Consider the following 18773-nt stretch of genomic DNA (forward strand, 5'->3'; position numbering starts at 1 on the left):
GAGTGACGTCAGAATCAAGTTTGAGCACAGTGGGGAGAGGCGAATCATACCGTTCAGCCGGCCTGTGAGATACGAAGATGTGGAGCACAAGGTGGCAGCAGTATTTGGGCAGCCTCTTGAGCTACATTATATGAACAATGAGCTCTCCATCCTGCTGAAAAACCAAGATGATCTTGATAAGGCAATTGATATTTTGGACAGAAGCTTAAGCATGAAAAGCCTTAGGATATTGCTGCTGTCCCAGGACAGGAACCATGTAAGTCATCTCTGTGGTGGCCTGGCAGCTGCAGACAAAGCTTGCTTTCCTTCTGGAGCTTCTTTGCAGCTTACGGTGTCATTCATGGCCCAGCCCCTGCCAAAGCAAGAACTTAAGTACATCCAGCCCGTGTCGGTGACCAGTGAGCCTTCTGCATTTGACGTCCCTAGAAGCCAGTGAAGATTGTCAGTGCTGATGTTGCAACTAAAGGTTATTTGGCTTGTGGTATGGGAGGAAGGAAAGTATGATAAAAGGAGAAAATAATTTTGTTTTATAATTAGTTCTTTCAGTTAGATTTTGACCCCAGCAAAAGAGATTTGATCCACTTGGGATGCTGATTAATAGAGACTTTCATGCTTTGCAAACTCAGTTCCCACATCTCAGCAGTCTTGCCTTTCTCCCAGGATACATGTAGGAAACAAACTTTTTCTTCCTTTCAGTGAGGAAAAAAAAATCCTCGGACCAAAAGGCATCTTGTAATTTACCAGCTGCTGTCTAACCAAGTGGCAGGCAATTTCTACACACCCTCAGAAGTGAGGAATTATCTTTTATGTAACTTCCTCTCTTGAGGGGAGATGGAGTTGGGGGTGGGAGAATACTTTCAGTCTGGGTCTGTTTCCTAATCACTGATTCCTCTATCTGTTTTCTTGTACTTTTTTCTTATGTTTTTATCTCTCCCAGTTTACCCCTGGCTGAGTCTTTGTCCTAAGCCTCAATATTATTTTCACCTGAAAACTCCTGGAGTTTGATAATCACAGAACCTTCTCTTTGTCTAAATAAGATTTTGTTTATAATTCCTGAACTCCAAAAAAAAAAAAATGCTATCCTAGAAGATATGGTGGGACTAGGGAAGGAGTCTGGTCTCAAATCCTTTGGACAGATCAGGGGCATTGCTCTGCACCTCACATTATTTTCTGTGAACAATGGCCTTCTCACTCCAACAGTGAAGGCCAGAAGAGCAGAGTTAGGGAATTATTTCTGGTCTCAGGTAGAGGAACTTGATTCTACCATCAAGGTCTAATGTGAAGAAGCAAGCTTGGGAAAAAGAAAAAGGGGGAGGAATCCGCCTAAACCACACACCTCCACAATCTCCTCTTCCCCTGATGGCCTTTCATTGATAATTTTGATGACAGCAAGCGTAGGGGAGGAAACGATGGTTGACTTGGCCATTCGGGGTTCTTGTAATAAGACTTCTAGAGGAAATGGAGCACTGTCTTACCATCACCTCGTGTCGCAAACCATGCTTATAGTGATAAACAATTTCCAGAATAAGCCTTAAAAATTATAAAGGGAAAACTATAAATGTGCTAAGTTATTTGAGACTTCCTCAGTTAAAGGAGGAGGTTAAAACTTGGTTTTTCTCTTTCTAACCAAGGAGTTAGCACTTTGGTATTTCTGTGATGTCTGGTACTTAACTACGGACTCTGCAGTTGTTTGCTGTCCTAAAGAGTGCAGTGCACTGGAAGGAAACTATCTTTTAAAAGCAGGATTTTTTCTTCATGCTGGAGAATTTCAAAGTGGAACAGAAATTTTTTTTCAGTCTCTGCTCCTTCTCTTATCCCATATCACACACTCTCAACACATCCTTTCTAAATAAGGGCTGAAAAGCTCATGCTGTTCTCTGCAACCCCCTTCTTGTTCCTTGCTGGAATATAAGGTTCACAGGCACTAAAGACAGAGCCAGCTCAGAATAGTGCAGTATTGAAGCTCAGATGCATGGATGTTCCCTGGAGGAATTGGTTTCTCACTCCCACAGAGAGCAGATGCCATGAGACCTGTTCTCTAGGCCTGGCTCCCTCCCTATCTCTTCCCAGGGGTTATTGGAATATCTACCTTGGACTCTACAGTGAACATAAGCATTTCAAGAAGGAGATGGTGAACTGCTCACCGTGGACGCCTGGATAACTGTCCACTTTATCTTCACTGCACCAGTCACTCTTTGTAATGGCTAACAGATTTTTAATGTGGCTTTCGTATAAAAAAGCATCATGCTGTGATTGACTCCCCCTCCCCGGAATAAACTCTCAGGCAAAGCATCTCTTTGAATTACTAAAGGAGTAGATTTTCTTGGTTACTTATTTAGGCAAATAAATGGTCTTATAATACTATCTGATTTTCATGTAATGTATTTGACTAGCCAAAATTCCAGGATGGAAAAATCATTTCCTGGGAATAATTTCTGAAAGGATTTTTTTCATTTGAGAGGTCATCAGAATTTCGTTTTGCTACATTTGACTGAATTAAGTTATTTCTACATTTAAAGCTGTTATTTTTTTTACATATTATGTTCTTTTAATTACAAATAATACCATTATTAAAGCAATATATAACAAAAATGTTGTTACCTAGAAATTCCATAAAAATATTTTCATTCATTTTCAGTTGTTCAGAACACGCTAATACTCTCTTTGTAATTTCTTCATGTTCCGTTTTCTTCTTATAATATTCACGTGAAAAAGGTGTTTCTGAATATTTTAATTGGTATTGCTTCAAAACGTCTTTATATTGGCACATATAGTCCTGATACATTTTTTTTGTCTTTTTCAAGAGTTTCTCGATAAACAGTAACTTGGTCTTGCATGTAATCTTCATGTTTATGAAAAACATCACATGTTGGCTTCCAGCTACTACAGTTGTCTTTGATCTCTTTACTATGTTTACAGTAATGGCCAATTTCTTCATCTGTTGTATTTATAGTTTCATGGATCTTACAAATAGCTGCTTTGTTTTCTTTAATATTTTCAAAACATTTGGTAATTCGTTGAATTATATCTTCTTTAGTTCTTACGTCTTGATCATACTGAAAAAATTTCCACACGACGCTCGGGTGCGCAGTTCACCTCAGTCCCTAGGGCGCATGCGCGCCCTCGAGCCAAAAGCTGTTATTTTTTAATATGTGAGAGTACAAGTGTTAATCAAGCACAACAAAGTTTGCACTAAAGACAGTGTTGTTGTAATCACGCTGTTTGACAGCCTAACTTCATACATGTATTCATAATTGCACAAGCAAGTCAATAATTTGTCACATTGGGATTTTGAATATTTGCTTTAAGTGTTAGCTGTTTGTATATTTTATAAACCAAAATGGAATTTCCAAAACCATGGAGGAAACTCTTTTTTTTTCTTTTTTTTTAAATTTTATTATTTTTGTGTGAGTGTACCATCAAATCAGATCTGACTGGTACAGGAGGAGATTGTCCCTCCTTCCCTGGCAGAGCATCTGGTGGATTTGAAACATGCGCCTCTGGGATTGTAGCTGCAGCTCCTTGCCACTAGGCCACCAGAGCTCCCCTCAAAATAAATATTTCTGAATTTAAAAAAAATGCACCTTGGGTTTTCCGGTGATGTTTGATGAGGACTCTAGACCACATTAAGGCTTTATAGCTTATGTTGAATGAGGCTGAATATCCCAGAAAAACCCACTCTCTACCATTAACTAGGGGTATCAGTCGAACTGGGGGAGAGGCACCAGAATTTTAATTACTAAACAAGAAGTCTGGCTACAGAAACTCCATGGGCTTCTTGGTTGGTGGTGGGCAATGATACATGTGGGATGGTAGCATGCCTTTTTTTGAGATATGGAAGCTCCACATTGAGAATGCTCACAGCCTTGCCTGGCTAGTCTCTCCATTTTAATCCATTGGCTCTTATAAAACTATAAATTATACCTCATAAGTTCACACCCAAGAGATCAGTGTTGCCAGCTGTTTAGAAGTAAAGGGGAAGGGAGCTTACAGCAGGTGTCCTGAGTGGGGAAAACCCCAGTAAAGCCACCACCTCAGACGTGATGGTGGTGTAGGGACTCCAGGCTGTGGCTGATGTCAGAGGTCGGGGGCAGATTTGGCCCTACAATCTGTGAGGTCTGACCAGAGTTAAAGTTAGAGGAAGAAGTACTGCATTTGCACTTGCTGTGAGATGAGAAATACATTTCATTTCTTTATTTTGTACAAAGTGGGATCTCTTTTTCAAGATCTCTCTGGTTTATCCTTTAGTGTGATGTTTAAAAACGAACAGATTTATAGAAGCATAATTCATAAACCATAAACCATAAAATTTACCCTTTTAAAGAATATATGCAAGGACCATACCCACTATCATTAAGTTGTTCTGGCTCCTGGGGACCCTCCATTGGGTTTTTGAGGCTGTAAGTCCTTATAGGTGTGTGGGTTGGAGGGTCTGCTTCATCTTTGTCCTGTGAAATGAGTGGTGGGTTTAAAGCATCCACCTTTGAATTAGCTCAATATGTACCGCACGGCAGCACCAGGGATCCTTTTTATAGTGTCCAGTTCTGTGATTTTACTACATTCATAGAATTGTCCACCTGTTAGCACTATTGAATTTCAGAACACTTTGCATCACCACAAAAAGAAACCCATACCCATTATCACACATCCTCATTTCCCACTCACGCCACCCTCAGCCATCTCTGACATACCTTTTTGTCTCTATAAAGATCTTAGACATTTTGTATTAAGTGGAATCACTTCATGTCTGGTCTTGTGCCTGATTTTTTTTTCTTAACCCTTTCAGAATTTATCTATGGTTGCATAAGAGAGTTTTATTCCTTTTGAATGTATAGGCACACCCTCAATAAGATGGATTGATTTAGTGACTGAGGTGGTTGGTGTGTCAGAGACAATAAGATTGGCACACGATAGAGCAGGGTTTAGGGCTGTTGTACATAGTGTCGCTGTGAGTTTCAGGAGCCTCGACAGCTCATAACAACAACATAGGTGGTGGTGGTGGTGGTGGTGGTGGTGGTGGTGGTGGTGGTGTTATGTGCTGTCGAGTCACTTGAGACTCATAGCGACCGTGTGTACAACAGCCCTAAACTCTGCTCTGTCCTTTGCCAATCTTGTTGCCTCCGACACACTCATCCCGATTGACCCAGTCACCGAATCAATCCTTCTCCCAGAGGGCCTTCTCCTCCTGCACCTGCCCTCCACCCTCCCAAGCATGATGTCCCTCTACAAGGACTGGTCTCTCCTTACAACATGACCAAAGTATGTGAGACGAAGCCTCAAAATCCTTGCCTCCAAGGAGCAGCCCGGTTTAACTCTCTCCAGGATGAATCTGTTTGTTCTCTTAGCAGTTCATGGCACCTTCCGCACTCTTCTCCAACACCGAAGCTCAAAGGCATCAATTCTCCTTCTATCCTCCTTGGTCATTGCCCAGCTCTCTGATGCATTAACAAGTGATTGCAAAAACCATGGCCTGTACCAGATGCACCTTTGTCTCCAGACACACCATTGCTCTTGAGTACTTTAGAGAGGTCTCTAACAGCAGACTTTCCCATGGCAATACATCTTTTAATTTCCTGGCTGCTGGTGCCAAGAGTTTTGATTGTGGAGCCAAGCAAACTAAAGCTGTGAACAATCTCAATCTCTTCACCATCCATCTTAATGCTGCCAATTGGTCCAGTGGTGAGAATCTTTGTCTTCTTGACATTGAGACTCAATCCATATTGAAGGCTGCAGTCCCTGACCCTCTGCAGCAAGCGCTTCAGGTCCTCCTCAGTTTCAGCAAGCAGGGTTGTGTCATCTGCATAACGCAGATTGTTTATGGATCTTCCACCAATCCTGATGCCACATTTCTCTTCATAGAGTCCAGCCTCCCAGATGATCTGTTCTGCATACAGGTTGAAAAGGTATGGAGACAGGACACATCCCTGGCATACACCCTTCCCAATTTTGAACCATGTAATGTTTCCTTGCTCTGTTCTGACAACTGCCTCTTGGTTCAAGTTTCGCATTAGCATGATCAAATGTTTTGGGATTCCCATTCTTCTCAGAGTCATCCACAATTTATTATGATCCACACAGTCAAACGCCTTTGCATAATCAGTGAAGCACAGATAGACCTTCCTCTGGTACTCCGTGCTTTCTGCCAAGATCCATCAAACATTAGCTACAATATCCCTAGTACCACGACCCCTTCTAAATCCAGCCTGGACTTCTGGCAGTTCTCTGTTGATGTGCTGTTCCAGTCATTTTTGGATAATCTTCAGTAGAATTTTGCTTGCATGTGAAATAAATGATATTGTTCTGTAGTTTCCACACTCTGTTGGGAACAAATATAGATCTCTTCCAGTCAGTAGGCCAAGTGGTGGTTCTCCAGATTTCTTGGCACAACTTGATGAGCACATCCAGGGCAGCATCTGTTAGCTGAAATATGTCAATTGGTATAGCATCTATTCCTGGGGCCTTATTTTTTGCTATTTCTTTCAAAGCAGCTTGAACTTCTTCCTTCATCACCATAGGCTCTTGCTCATATGATGTTTTGTTAAATTCTTCTGTGTCTGCCAATTCCTTTCGATACAATGACTCAGTATATTCTTTCCATCTTCTTTTGATACCTCCTGGATCATTTAGTATTCTGCCTAAAGCATCTTTGACTATAGCAACTCGAGGTTTGAATTTGTTCTTCATCCTTGAGCTGAGCGAGTTCAACCCTTTTGGTTTTCTGATTCCAACTCCTTGCACATTTCATTATAATATTTTGCTTTGTCATTCTGAGGTGCCTTTTGAAATCTTCTGTTCAGCTCTTTAGTATCTTGAATTCTTCTTTGTGCTTTGGCTTCTCTGTGCTCCAGTGCAATCTTCAGAGTTTCTTCTGTCAACCATTTTGGTCTTTTCTTCCTCTTCTGTCTTTATAATGAACGTTTGCACTCTTCTTGAATGATACCCTTGATATCCTCCCACAACTCATCTGGTCTTCGTCCATTAGTGTTCAAGGCCTCAAACCTGTTCTTGAGACAGTTCTGAAATTCAGGTGGGATAGACTCAAAGTTATATTTTGGTTCTCGTGGATTCTGTTTAATTTTTCTCAGCTTCAGCTTGAACTTGCATATGAGTAGTTGGTGGTCTGTCCACAATCCTACTTTTCCACAGGCCTACTTTTCACATCTGATATTGAGCTTCTCCAGCGGTTCCTTCCACAGATGTAATCGATCTGATTCCTATGCATACCATCAGGTGAGATCCATGTGTATAACCTGCGTTTATGTCTCTTAAAAAATGTGTTTGCGATGACTAAGTCATTGATTGTGCAAAATTCAATCATTCTCCAGCTCCATTTCTGTCTCCGAGTCCATGTTTTTCAACTACTGATTCTTCTTCTCTGTTCCCAACTTTTTCATTCCAGTCACCCATTATTATCAATGCATCTTGATTGCATGTTTGATCGATCTCCTACTGTAAAAGTTGGTAGAAATCTTCTATTTCCTCTTCTTTGGCTCTGGTTGTTGGTGCATATATCTGAATGATAGTGGTATTCACTGGTCTTCCTTGTATGCGTATGGATATTATCCTGTCACTCACAATATTGTACTTCAAGATGGATCTAGAAATGGCTTTTCTAACTATGAAAGCAACCCCATTTTTCCTCACCTTTTCATCTCCGGAGTAGTATATCATATGAGCATCTGATTCAAAATGCCCCATGCCAGTCCATCTCATCTCACCAATGCCTACCTTGTATGTAAATATGTATATGTTCCATTTCCTCTTTAACAATATATTTTATTTATTCATCTGTTGATAAGCATCTAGGCCCTGTAGCTTTTGCATTAAAAACATCCCTTTACAGGAATGGAGTTAGAGAAAGAGGGTAACGTTGATATTGATTCTTAATTTCCCATCTTTATCCTCAAGTCTCCAACATTCCTGTGCTTGGTGAGTTTTCTATCACTGTCACTAGTCTAACTGGTTTTGGATTGAACTGAGTCCACAGAAAAGACCCAGATGTCTTTATCTCTCTGGAAAAAGGAAGAGAATGAAGGACTCCTGTCTGATCTTTCATTTTCTCATTGGTAAAATGAAAAGGGTGCGATGGACCAGGAGATTCCTAATCCTTGCTAGAATCCTGTTTCAAAAAAATACGGGCCTGCATGGGGGGGACTAGTGCAGGACATATGTCCCCTATGGTGTAGGAATGGGACCCATGGACCTGGCATGAATACCGGCAATGGCCATTTCATCTTGCTAAACAGAAAGCAGGAGTGGCATCCACTTGCTAAACCACATGCCTCTCAGTGACCTTGGAGAAATGACAGTAGTTATGGAAAGGCATTAGGTCTTTGTTCATAGAGTCGCTATGAGTCACACTCGATTTGACAGTCAACAACAACAAACAGAATAAGTGGTAGTTTTAAGGCTCTTTCTTGGGACTTAGAGTTTATTTTATAGTTATCTGGGAAGAATGAAAATAATAGCTAATTATAGAAACATAAGCACTTTCCCCCCCTTCAAGTTGTTCCATTTTTACTACTTGGCAGGTTACTGCAGTTTTTAAACCCTGATCCTTTGAGAGCTGATGGAATCTCTGATCTACAGCAGGTATTACAGGCCCTCAAAAAGCAGAGGAAGGGAACTGTCGACTTTATTCCCTCCCTCTCTCCAGACTTGAAGATTTCTTAGATGCTGGAATCTCCACCCAAAGAGTTCCCTGTAGAAATGTTGAGTAAATTATTGATTGACAGAAATTGCTCATTATTTATTTTGAATCATAGATAATCTTCCTTAATTTTTTGTAGTTTTAGTTGATGTTGGTAAATGTACATACCCATGTTCTTACACTGAGATTAGCCTCTTAGATTTTATTAAGTTCTATATATTCTTGTTATATCTGTGCCAGCATCTCAGTCATTGTCTAATGTATCTGTATCCTTAGTTACAGAAGTTGAAAATGGGTATACAGCAGCCCTTTGTAGTGCTCCGAAACAAGATTGAGCCATGCTTAACTATGGAGATGGCACCACTTTCACCAGATATGAAAAAGGTAAAAAAAATCCTTAAACCTAAACTCATGAGAAAGACTATCTTTTCTACTATGAAAAAAAAATTTTTTTAGGTTTCGTTTTTGTTTTTATTAAATTTTTTATTTAGTGAAAGTTTATAAATCACATTGGCTTTTCAGCCATTCATCCATAGACATTTTAGTTTTTATTTAAAGAACAGGATGTATTAGAGAACTTTAATGTGTTAAAGTAGATTAATACAGTTAGTTAATTAATTAATTAATTACAGTATCGGATCAAACCCTTATTTTCCTTCACTCAATTTATCTATTTATTAATTTTCAATCCAGTCTTCCTTCCTTTCCATTCCTGATAACTCTCTAAAATATACTCTGATTCATGTGTAAATATTTCTCTAGATTTTTAACCTTGGCTTAAAGCTTAAGATTTCTTTTTTAATAGTCACCCAGTTGCATTTAACTCTTTTGCTTCTGGAATTCTTTTTTAAGCTTTTGTTCCTAATTTCGTACTAATTCTTAAGTCCAGAATAAATGGACAATTCTTTTTCTTGGAGAAATCATTATTAGTGCTCTTCCAAAATAAGTTTTAAGCATACCTCTGGAAAGCATCTTAGAACAACAATTGATAGGAGAGCTAGAATGTAATTCTTCTAATTTCCTGGGAAATGAAAGACTAAATGGATTTGATTTGTAGATCAGTCATACATACTAATCTCCTTCCTTCCTGATACAGAAAAGAGAAAAAGGTAAAGGAGTATTTGAAAAGAAAACACTTTATGATTAGCTGAATGAAATAAGTCTTTGGTGACAAGAGATTTTCAGATATACCACAGGCTTGTGGAAGATAGGCAGCGGTGTAAGGAGAACTTAGTAGAGCACGAATAGAGGTGGCATTATTTTTTGAGATACTGAATGGCCCTACTTACCACAGTGACCTTGAGAGGAATCTATGTGGAATTCTCCTGGGAAAAACATCTGTCTGCTTCCCAGTCTTCCTGTAAAGTTGTGATACTCACATAATAACTTTGTCCACTCACCAAAATATTCATCTTAAAAAACAAAACAGAGTCGAACAAATTGTCAAAACAGCACAGCATGGGACCTCCATCCAACTTCCTAAGCAAAAGAGATAACCATCAAGATAGCATCAACCCATGACTCATCCTATATAGAGAAGATTGTTCATACCTCCTTCCACCAACCTTTCAGCCAGTTGTGACAATAGCCATCCACCCCTTCCTTGAGCTTTTTTCTCTTCTGGGTTTAATAATTTGTTTCAGTGGCCATAGCTCACACACCATACTCATAGCTCTAGAATTTAAAGAAGTAACAGGTTGTAATTCAGGGTTAGGAATAATTCAGTATACAGTTCTTCATTCAGGACAACTTTTTCTTGGCTGCTGCTGCTGGACCCTGCGCTCTCAGCCCAATCTTCTGCCTAGACCTGACCTCTGGCCTGCTTGGGCAAGCACAACAAAGCACTTGAGCTCTGTTAGCAAACAGCCCTAGAGGTATGCCCTTCTACTGCTGAGCCTCCAGCATGAGAGTAGCTCTCTTGCTCTGTGTTTTAACACACCCGTTGCCTCGGTTTCATCCTGTGGACCAAAAAGCCACAGTCTTCTGGTTCTTCTGTTGCTGCTTTTTCCTTGTCATGCTTACTGCCAATTCTCACCATTCTGTGATTTCTCCAGTCTTCTGGAGACTTCTTCCAGACTTCTATGTCTCCTGGGTCTAGGAAGTTTTCTTTCTTTCTTTTTTTCTTTTTAAACAAAATTTTATCTTTTCTAGCATAATTTCCCCCCATTCATTCATTGTTGCACACTTTCCTCCCTGCCCACCACTCCCCCCAGTTCACCTTTCTTTTTGAAAAGTAAAAAAAAAAATTCTTTCATTATTATACAATTCTCCCCACACCCCGTCCACTCCACTATGCTCATGGATTCTTGTCATGGTAATAATACCTAATCATGTCATCTATTTTAATGCAGTATACATTATTTATCCCCTCTTAGTTTCCCCCCAACTCCATTGCCAGTCCTGCTTTATAACAGTGGCACTATGCAGTATTTGTCCTTTTGTGACTGAGGTATTTCACTCAGCATAATGTCCTCCATGGTCACTCATTTTGTATAATATTTCATGAGTTCCTTATTTTTCAATGCAGCATAGATTCCACTGTGTGAATACACCACAGCTTCTCTATCCATTTGTTTGTTGATGGGAACTTGGGTTGTTTCCAACTCTTTGCTATTGTGAACAAAGCCACAGTAAACATGGGTGAGCTTGGGTTGCAGTTCTGGTTTCTTTAGGGTATATTCCCAGCAGTGCAGTTGTTGGGTCAAATGGTATTTCTATTTCCAACTTTTTGAGAAAGCGCCACACTGCCTTCCATAGTGGTTACACCATTTTATACTCCCACCAACAGTGAATAAGTGTTCCAGTTTCTCCACAACCTCACCAGCATCTCTTGTTGCTGCTCTGTTAAATTTTGCGATTCTTACTGGGGTGAGATGATACCTCATAGTTGTTTTGATTTGCATCTCTCTTAGAAGTAGAGATTTTGAACAATTGTTCATGCGTTTGTTGGCCATTTGGATGTCATCTTTGTTGAAGTGTCTGTTCATATCCTGTGCCAGTTTTGCAATTGGATTGTTTACTTTTATCTTCTTGTGATGCATATTTTATAAATTCTAGATACAAATCCCTTATCAGACATGTCATTACCAAATATTTTTTCCCAGTCTGTGGCTTCCCTTTTTACCCTCTTGGAAGGAGAGGTTTTTGGATCTGCAAAGGGATTTTATTCTTAGAAGGTTCCATTCATCTATTTTATCCTCTCCTGGTTGCAGGTTTTTCAGGATGCTTGAGAGGCTGCTTATGTTGTGAATTAGGGCTTCTAGAGTTCTTCCAAGCTTTTCTCTAATGAATTTTATAGTCCCTGCTTATAGTCCTAGGTCCTTGATGCACTTTGAGTTGGTTTTTTGTATATGGAGTGAGGTGTGGATCTTGCTTGAGTTTTCTGCAGATGGTTTTCCAATTTTGCCAACACCATTTGTTGTTAAAAAGGCTGTCATTTCTCCATTTAATTGATTTCATCTCCTTGTCAAAAATCAGTTGACCATAGGTAGATGGGCTTATTTCTGGGTTCTTAATTCTATCCCATTGATCTATGTGTCTGTCATGATACGAGTACCAAGCTGTCCTCACCACCATGGCAGTGTAGAAGGATTTGAATCAGGGAGTAAGATACCTCCTATCTTGTTTCTCTTTTTAAGGAGTACTTTGCTTATTTGGGGCCTCTTTCCATTCCAGATGAAATTGGATATAGCCTTTTCCATCTCGTTGAAGAATGGAATTGGTATTTGTATTAGAATTGCACTGAACATGTAAATTACCTTTGGCAGTATTGTCATTTTCACAATTATTGAGTCTTCCTATGAGCAAGGTCTATTCTTCCAGGTCTCTCTTGTTTCTTGTAATAATGTTTTGTAATTTTCTTTGAATAGATTCTTTGTGTTTTAATCTTGTGGTTAGCTATTGTGAAGGGTATTGTTTTTCTTGGCTCTCCTTCTGTATTCTCTTTATTACTGTAGAGAAATTCAGTTGATTTTTGTATGTTGATCTTGTATCCTGCCAGTTTGCTGAATTGGTCCAATATGTCTTGCTGAGTTTTTAGGGTTTTCTAAGTATGCAACCATATCATCTGCTTATAGAGATAATTTTACCTCCTCTTTGCCAGTTTGTACACCTCGTATTTCTTTTTCTTGTCTTTTTGCTATCACTAAGACTTCCACTGCAATATTGAATAGGAGAGGTGATAGTGGGTATTCTTTGCCTAGTTCCTGTTCTCAAAGTGAATGCCTTTAATCTCTTACCATTGAGAACAATGTTGGCTCTCAGGTTTGTGTACTTTTTACTATGTTGAAGAAATTCCCCTCTAATTCTGTTTTGTTGAGTGTTTTAATCAGGAAAGGGTGTTGGATTTTGTCAAAGGCCTTTTCTGCATCAATTGATAGGATCATGTGGTTCTTGTCCTTTGCTTTGGTAATGTGATGAATTACATTGATTTGATTTTTTTTTTAATGTTGAACCATCCTTGCATGCCTGTTATGAATCCCACTTGGTCATAGTGAATTACTTTTTTTTTTTTTTTTAATGTACCATTGGAGTCTGTTGGCCAAGATTTTAGTCAGGATTTTTGCATTTATGTTCATGAGAAATAATTGGCCTAGAGTTTTCTGTTTTGGTGGTATCTTTATCAGGCTTTGGTATCAAGGATATGTTTGCTTCATAGAATGAGTCTGGGAGAATTCAATCTTTCTCTATTTTCTAAAATAGTTTATGTAGAATTGGTAACAGTTCTTCTCTGAATGTTTGATTCACTTGTAAAATTCACTTGTAAAACGATCTGGTCCAGGGCTTTTTTTGGCTGGAAGTTGTTTTATTACCTTTTTGGTTTCTTTTTTAATGGGTCTGTTCAAGTGTTTAATTTCATTTTGTGTCAGTTTAGGTAGGTTGTGAATTTCTAAGTATTTTTCCATTTCCTATAGGTTTTCATATTTGTTTAAGTTTATTTGAGTCTTTTCCTTCTTTTTCTTTTTTAGTTTTGCTAGTAGTGGTTTGTCGATTTTACTTACCTTTTCAAAGAACCAACTCCTAGTTTTGTTGATGGCTTCAATTGTTTTTTTGTTTTCTATTTCATTTATTTCTGCTCTAATTTTTATAATTTCAGTTGTTTTAGAGTGTGTTGGGTTTTCTTGCTGTTCTTTTTTTAGTTTGTTTCGTTTGTTTGGTCACTTTTCCCTGCCTTTTAATGTGTTTGCTTATTGCTATAAATTGATCTCTCATTACTGCTTTGGCTGTTTCCCAGAGGTTTTGGTAAGTGCTGTTTTCATTGTCACTTTTTTCCAAGAAACTTTTTTCTTTCTTCTAGTACCCATTCATGTTCAAGGTATTGTTCAGCCTCCAAATGTATGGGTTTTTCTCCCTTATCCTCTTATTAATTTCTAATTTTGTAACATTGTGGTCTGAGAAGATGCTTTGTATTATTTCTTTGTTTTTTACTTGTGACCTCTTTTGGAGAGTGTTCCATACACTTTGGAAAAGAAGGTATACTGTGCCTTTTTGGGGTGCATTAGCCTGTAAATATCTATGAGCTCAAGTTGGTTTATTATGTGGTTTAATTCTTTAGCACCTCTGTTGAGTTTCTTTCTGGTAGTTCTATCATTTCTTGAGAGTGGTGTGTTGAAGTCTCCAGCTACTATAGTAGTGTTGACTGTTTCCTTTTTCAGTTTTGTTAATGTTTGTTTTATATATTTTGCAGCTCTGTGATTTGGTGCATAGATATTTATTATTGTTGTTAGGTCCTCTAGTTCTATTGACCCTTTAAGCATTTTATAGTGACCTTCCTTGTCCTTTGTGTTGGTTTTTTGCTACTTCTTTTTTCTGGTTGCCATTTGCTTGGTATATCTTTTCCCACCCTTTTATTTTTAGTGTTTTTTTATCTTCATTTTTCAGGTGTGTCTCTTGTAGAGCGCATATTGATGCATTTTGGTTTTTCTATTCTTTTCTCTTCAGTGGTACACTTAAACCATTCACATTCAGTGTGATTATTGAGAGGCACAGTTTTATTGCTATCATTTTGTTGAGTTCTTTTTGGTGTTGTTGCTGGCTACTTTGGTCCATCCTACTTTCTGTGGCCCCTCTGTAAGAAGAACATCTCTTAGTGTTTCCTGCAACTCTGGTCTTGATTTTTGTTGTTGGTTGTTTTTTTTTTTTTATTTTATTGGGGAAAAACATGTTGGGGGTACAAGGAGGTGAGGGTTGGGAGCAGAAGGGTGAGGATGGGCAGGGATGAAAATTGCAGGGATACAGTTGCAGAGCTGCACAATTTGATTGGTGGGGGGAGCAGGTGAAAGAAATTAAAAGGATCCAGTGGGGACCAGATGATACAGGGCAATGGTAAGCATAGTCTAATGGTGATTAAAGAAACTGTCTTATTCACCTGTGGGGTTCTCATTTGGGAATTGGGCACAGACTCTCTGGCTTTTTGATGCTGAACAGGAGTACAGGTCTTGTTTTTACAGACTCCCTTAGGTTCTGTTTTTCTGGGAATATCTTGATCTCTCCTTCATATTTGATGGACAGTTTTTCTGGGTACAGTATTCTTGGTTGACAGTTGTGTTTTTTGAGTGTTCAATATATGTCATTACACTGTCTTTTTGCTCGCATCGTTTGTGCTGGGAAATTGGCACCTAATCTTATATGTTCTCCTTTATAGATTAATCTTTGTTTCTCCCTCACCGCTATCAGAATTCTCTCCTTATCTTTGGTTCTGGCAAATTTGACTGTGATATGCCTTGGTGTTTTTCTTTTCGGGTTTATTTTATATGGTGTTCTCTCAGCTTCTTGAACTGGGAAGTTTTCTTCTAGTAATTCTTACACAACTTTTTCAGTGGCTTTACTTGCTTCTTCTGTTCTGGGATTCCAGTGATGTGCATGTTACTTTTTAATAGTGTCCCACATTATTCTTATGTTTTCTTCTTTTTCGTTCTTTTTTTGATTCTGCTTTTTGCTCTAGCAGATAAGTGGTGACAATTTTATCTTTTATTCTGTGTTCCATCCCTTCAACTCTGTTCATGTGTCTGTCCATCATGTTGACAGCATTTGAGACATTGGACCTCATGTTTTGGATCATGGTTTCTTGTTTTTCCAGAGCCTCTAATGCCTCATTTGTTTTATGTGCATTGTTTTGGGTTGTTTTTTTTAAGCTTCTCTTGGCTTTTTCTTGTAGTGTCCTATAAAGTTCTTCAAGTTTGTCTTTCACCCATTGAAAATATTCAATAATTGTTCTTTTAAATTATGTGTCAGAAAGGTTCATCAGACTTTTTGGCTTTAGGAAATCCATTGACACTGTGTCACTTTTTTCAGGGGTGATATCTTGCTTTGGTTTTGTGTAGGATGTGTGGTAGCCTGCTTCTTGTGTCACATTGCTGTGGTAGAGTTTTCATGCCTGAGGTGATAGTTCTTCATCCGAAGTCACTGCTCCAGAAGAAAGTTGAACAGGTAGACTCACAGATGCATGTAGGGTGGGTACACATGCAGACGCACTGCGGAGTGTGGAGGGGGAGGCATGCATGAGAACCTGAATGGAAAACCAGGAAGACTTGGTTTCTCCCTGAAGAACTGGGTCTGCTACCACAGTTGAGCTCCAGCTGTCTCACTTCCTCCTGCTTGAGCTGAAGGGGTTCTGAGTGATCCAGAAATCAGAAGTGATTCTCCCCCTTAGTACCTCCCTCAGATTCCCACTGTCCTGCTTGCTTCTGGAGGGTGGGTCCCACCACGGCTCACTGTTTCCCACCTTGATTCACTGCTCCCTGCTATAGCTCCCAAACAAATTGTTTTAATAATAGTTCTCACTCAAATTCCAGCTGTCCTGCTCACTCTGTTCGTGTTGCTCTGTGACTGGCTCTTTTTCTAAATGGTAGTATAATCGTCCCCAACCCTCTACTTTCTGGGATTAAACTCTTTTTTTAACCTAGTGGAATGGCACACTGCAACTTCTTCCACTTTCAAGACCTGGATACTGAAGTTCTTTAGTTCTGAAGTTTGTTGGTTTGTTAGTTCTTTGGATTAATAGTCTGTTTTTCTTTACTTTAAACAGGGACAGACCACAGTTGTATCTTAGATAGCCCCTCACATTTTTAAGAACTCACTCAGTACTAAACAAAATAAGTTTTTGTGACCTATAATATGTATGGCTATAAATCCTTATGGGAGCAAACAGCTTCACATTTTCCCCAGAGAGTAACTGTTGGAGTTGAACCCTTTGCCAAGAAGCTACTAGAGTATATGTTTCACCGTATCCTGTAGAGAGATGGCACAGGTTACAGACAAAAGAGTGATGGCAAAGATAGATGGCAGAATGACAGATGAATGCCAAAGACAGAGAATGACCATTCCTGAGAAGACAGAGAATGACCATTCCTGAGAGGCAGATACTATAGTCAATTCAGACGGATCCTGGGAGGGATGGGACCTTCATGGAAGTAACTGTGCTGATGATTGCAGTGTTTTGGGAAATGGTATTTGTGCGTGTGGAGAATTCTGTTAAAACATTTGGAGAGTTTTAATGACAGTTAAATAGAAACGTAAGCATCATTTTTTAAATGCTGATGTGCTGGAAGATCATTATGGAAATAAAGGAAAAGTCATACTTATTCCAGTGAGCTTTAAGTATCTGGTTAGTAGGCATCTGTTGGAGCCCAGAGAAGCAAGTGTCTTACAGCAGGAGTCTCCTGCTCAAAGAGGATTCAGGTGGCTTGTCAGCCTATAACATACTGTGTGGAGCTGTATACAGGGTTGTTTGAATAAAGTGACGTTTTAATTCTTTTTTCTATACTCTGTTACAGTTTCTTGGTTGTTAATGTTTTGTAGGCTCTTCAAAGAAATAAGTTCCTGGGACCTAGCCATACTGAGTCCTACTCTTGGCCTCCCATCGCTCGCTGCTCCGATGTGGTGGTTATTTCCAGTTGTGGGAACAACCCATTGCTGTACATCCCACCACTGCTTACAGTTTTGCAAACGGAGGTCTGCTATAAGTCATTGCCAAGTAGGAACGGAGTAAGTTCAAAATAATTTTTTTCCAAAAAAATAGATTAAATATTTATTTCTACATTTTATAAATTGGTAAATTTATAAAAATTATAAATTTGGTAAATAAAGTTGGTAAATTCGGGTTACTTTATTCAATATGGTTTCCAAACTGCTGTGAGATACTACCTTCCCAGTCATCAGTCCTTTCACAGTAGTATAGAATTTAATGACACCAGTTACGTTCATAATGTTATACAACTATCATCACTGTCTACTTTTAATTTTTTTTAACAATCTCTGCTTCCCCCTCCTCATCCTTCCTTTATCACTCCTAAAGAACTTTGGCCTCTATGCACTTGTTAAAGATATTTCATGTAGTAGAATCATAGAGTCTTTGTCCTTTAGTGACTGATTTACTTCACTCAACGTAATGGTGCCTAGAAAGACATTTCACAGAGGAAGATATTCAAATAGCCAAAAGACACATGAAGAAATGCTCAGAAGCACTGGCAAGAAGAGATGCAAATCAAAACCACAATGAGATATCATCTCACTCCAGTAGCAGTGGCAAAGTTTATGCTGTAAAAAATGTTGGAGAGGATATGGCAAAATAGCGACTCTTGGACATTGTTGGTGGGATTATTAAATGGTAGAATGACTCTGGAAAGCAAATTTCATATGATTCAGCTATTCCACTGCTTGGAATATACCCCAAGAAAATTAGAACTGAGACACAAAAGGAGTTCTGTATGCCAGTGTTCATTGCAGTGTTATTCACCATTGCAAGAACATGGAAATACCCAGATGTCCAACCACAATTGAATGGATCATGAAAGTGTGATACATTCATATGATAGAATACTACACAGCATCTAGGAGTAATGATTATGAAAATTACTATATAACTTGAGAGGGACTGGAGAAAATTATGCTGAGTGAACTAACTCTCTCATAGAAGGACAAATGCTGTTGTTGTTGTTCACTGCCATCAAGTCACTTGTGACTCTATGGACAAGAGCCCTAAACCCTGCTCTGTCCTGTGCCAACCTCACTGTCTCCAACACACCTACCCCCACCACCTCAATCACTGAATCGATCCATCTCATCGAAGGTCTTCCTCTCCTGCACTGTCCCTCCACTCTCCCAAACATGATGTCCCTCTCCA

The 18773-nt window shown here is 39.1% G+C and overlaps 1 protein-coding gene and 1 pseudogene across 1 annotated transcript in view; both read left to right on the plus strand.

The window, feature by feature from the left end:
* The window catches only part of LOC102847190, a 3306-nt pseudogene extending 2029 nt beyond the window's left edge, over positions 1 to 1277 (plus strand).
* TDRD12 (tudor domain containing 12) overlaps positions 1 to 18773 on the plus strand; it is a 91296-nt gene that overhangs the window by 42053 nt on the left and 30470 nt on the right. The window contains exons 10-12 of the mRNA XM_006887870.1: positions 8532 to 8592; positions 8927 to 9034; positions 17450 to 17635. Coding sequence (XP_006887932.1) covers positions 8532 to 8592; positions 8927 to 9034; positions 17450 to 17635 — 355 coding nt within the window. The remainder of the gene's footprint in view (positions 1 to 8531; positions 8593 to 8926; positions 9035 to 17449; positions 17636 to 18773) is intronic.

The sequence above is a fragment of the Elephantulus edwardii genome, unplaced genomic scaffold (assembly GCF_000299155.1).
Source record: "Elephantulus edwardii isolate Elephantulus edwardi_28Jun2011 unplaced genomic scaffold, EleEdw1.0 scaffold00062, whole genome shotgun sequence".
NCBI classification, from domain to species: domain Eukaryota; kingdom Metazoa; phylum Chordata; class Mammalia; order Macroscelidea; family Macroscelididae; genus Elephantulus; species Elephantulus edwardii.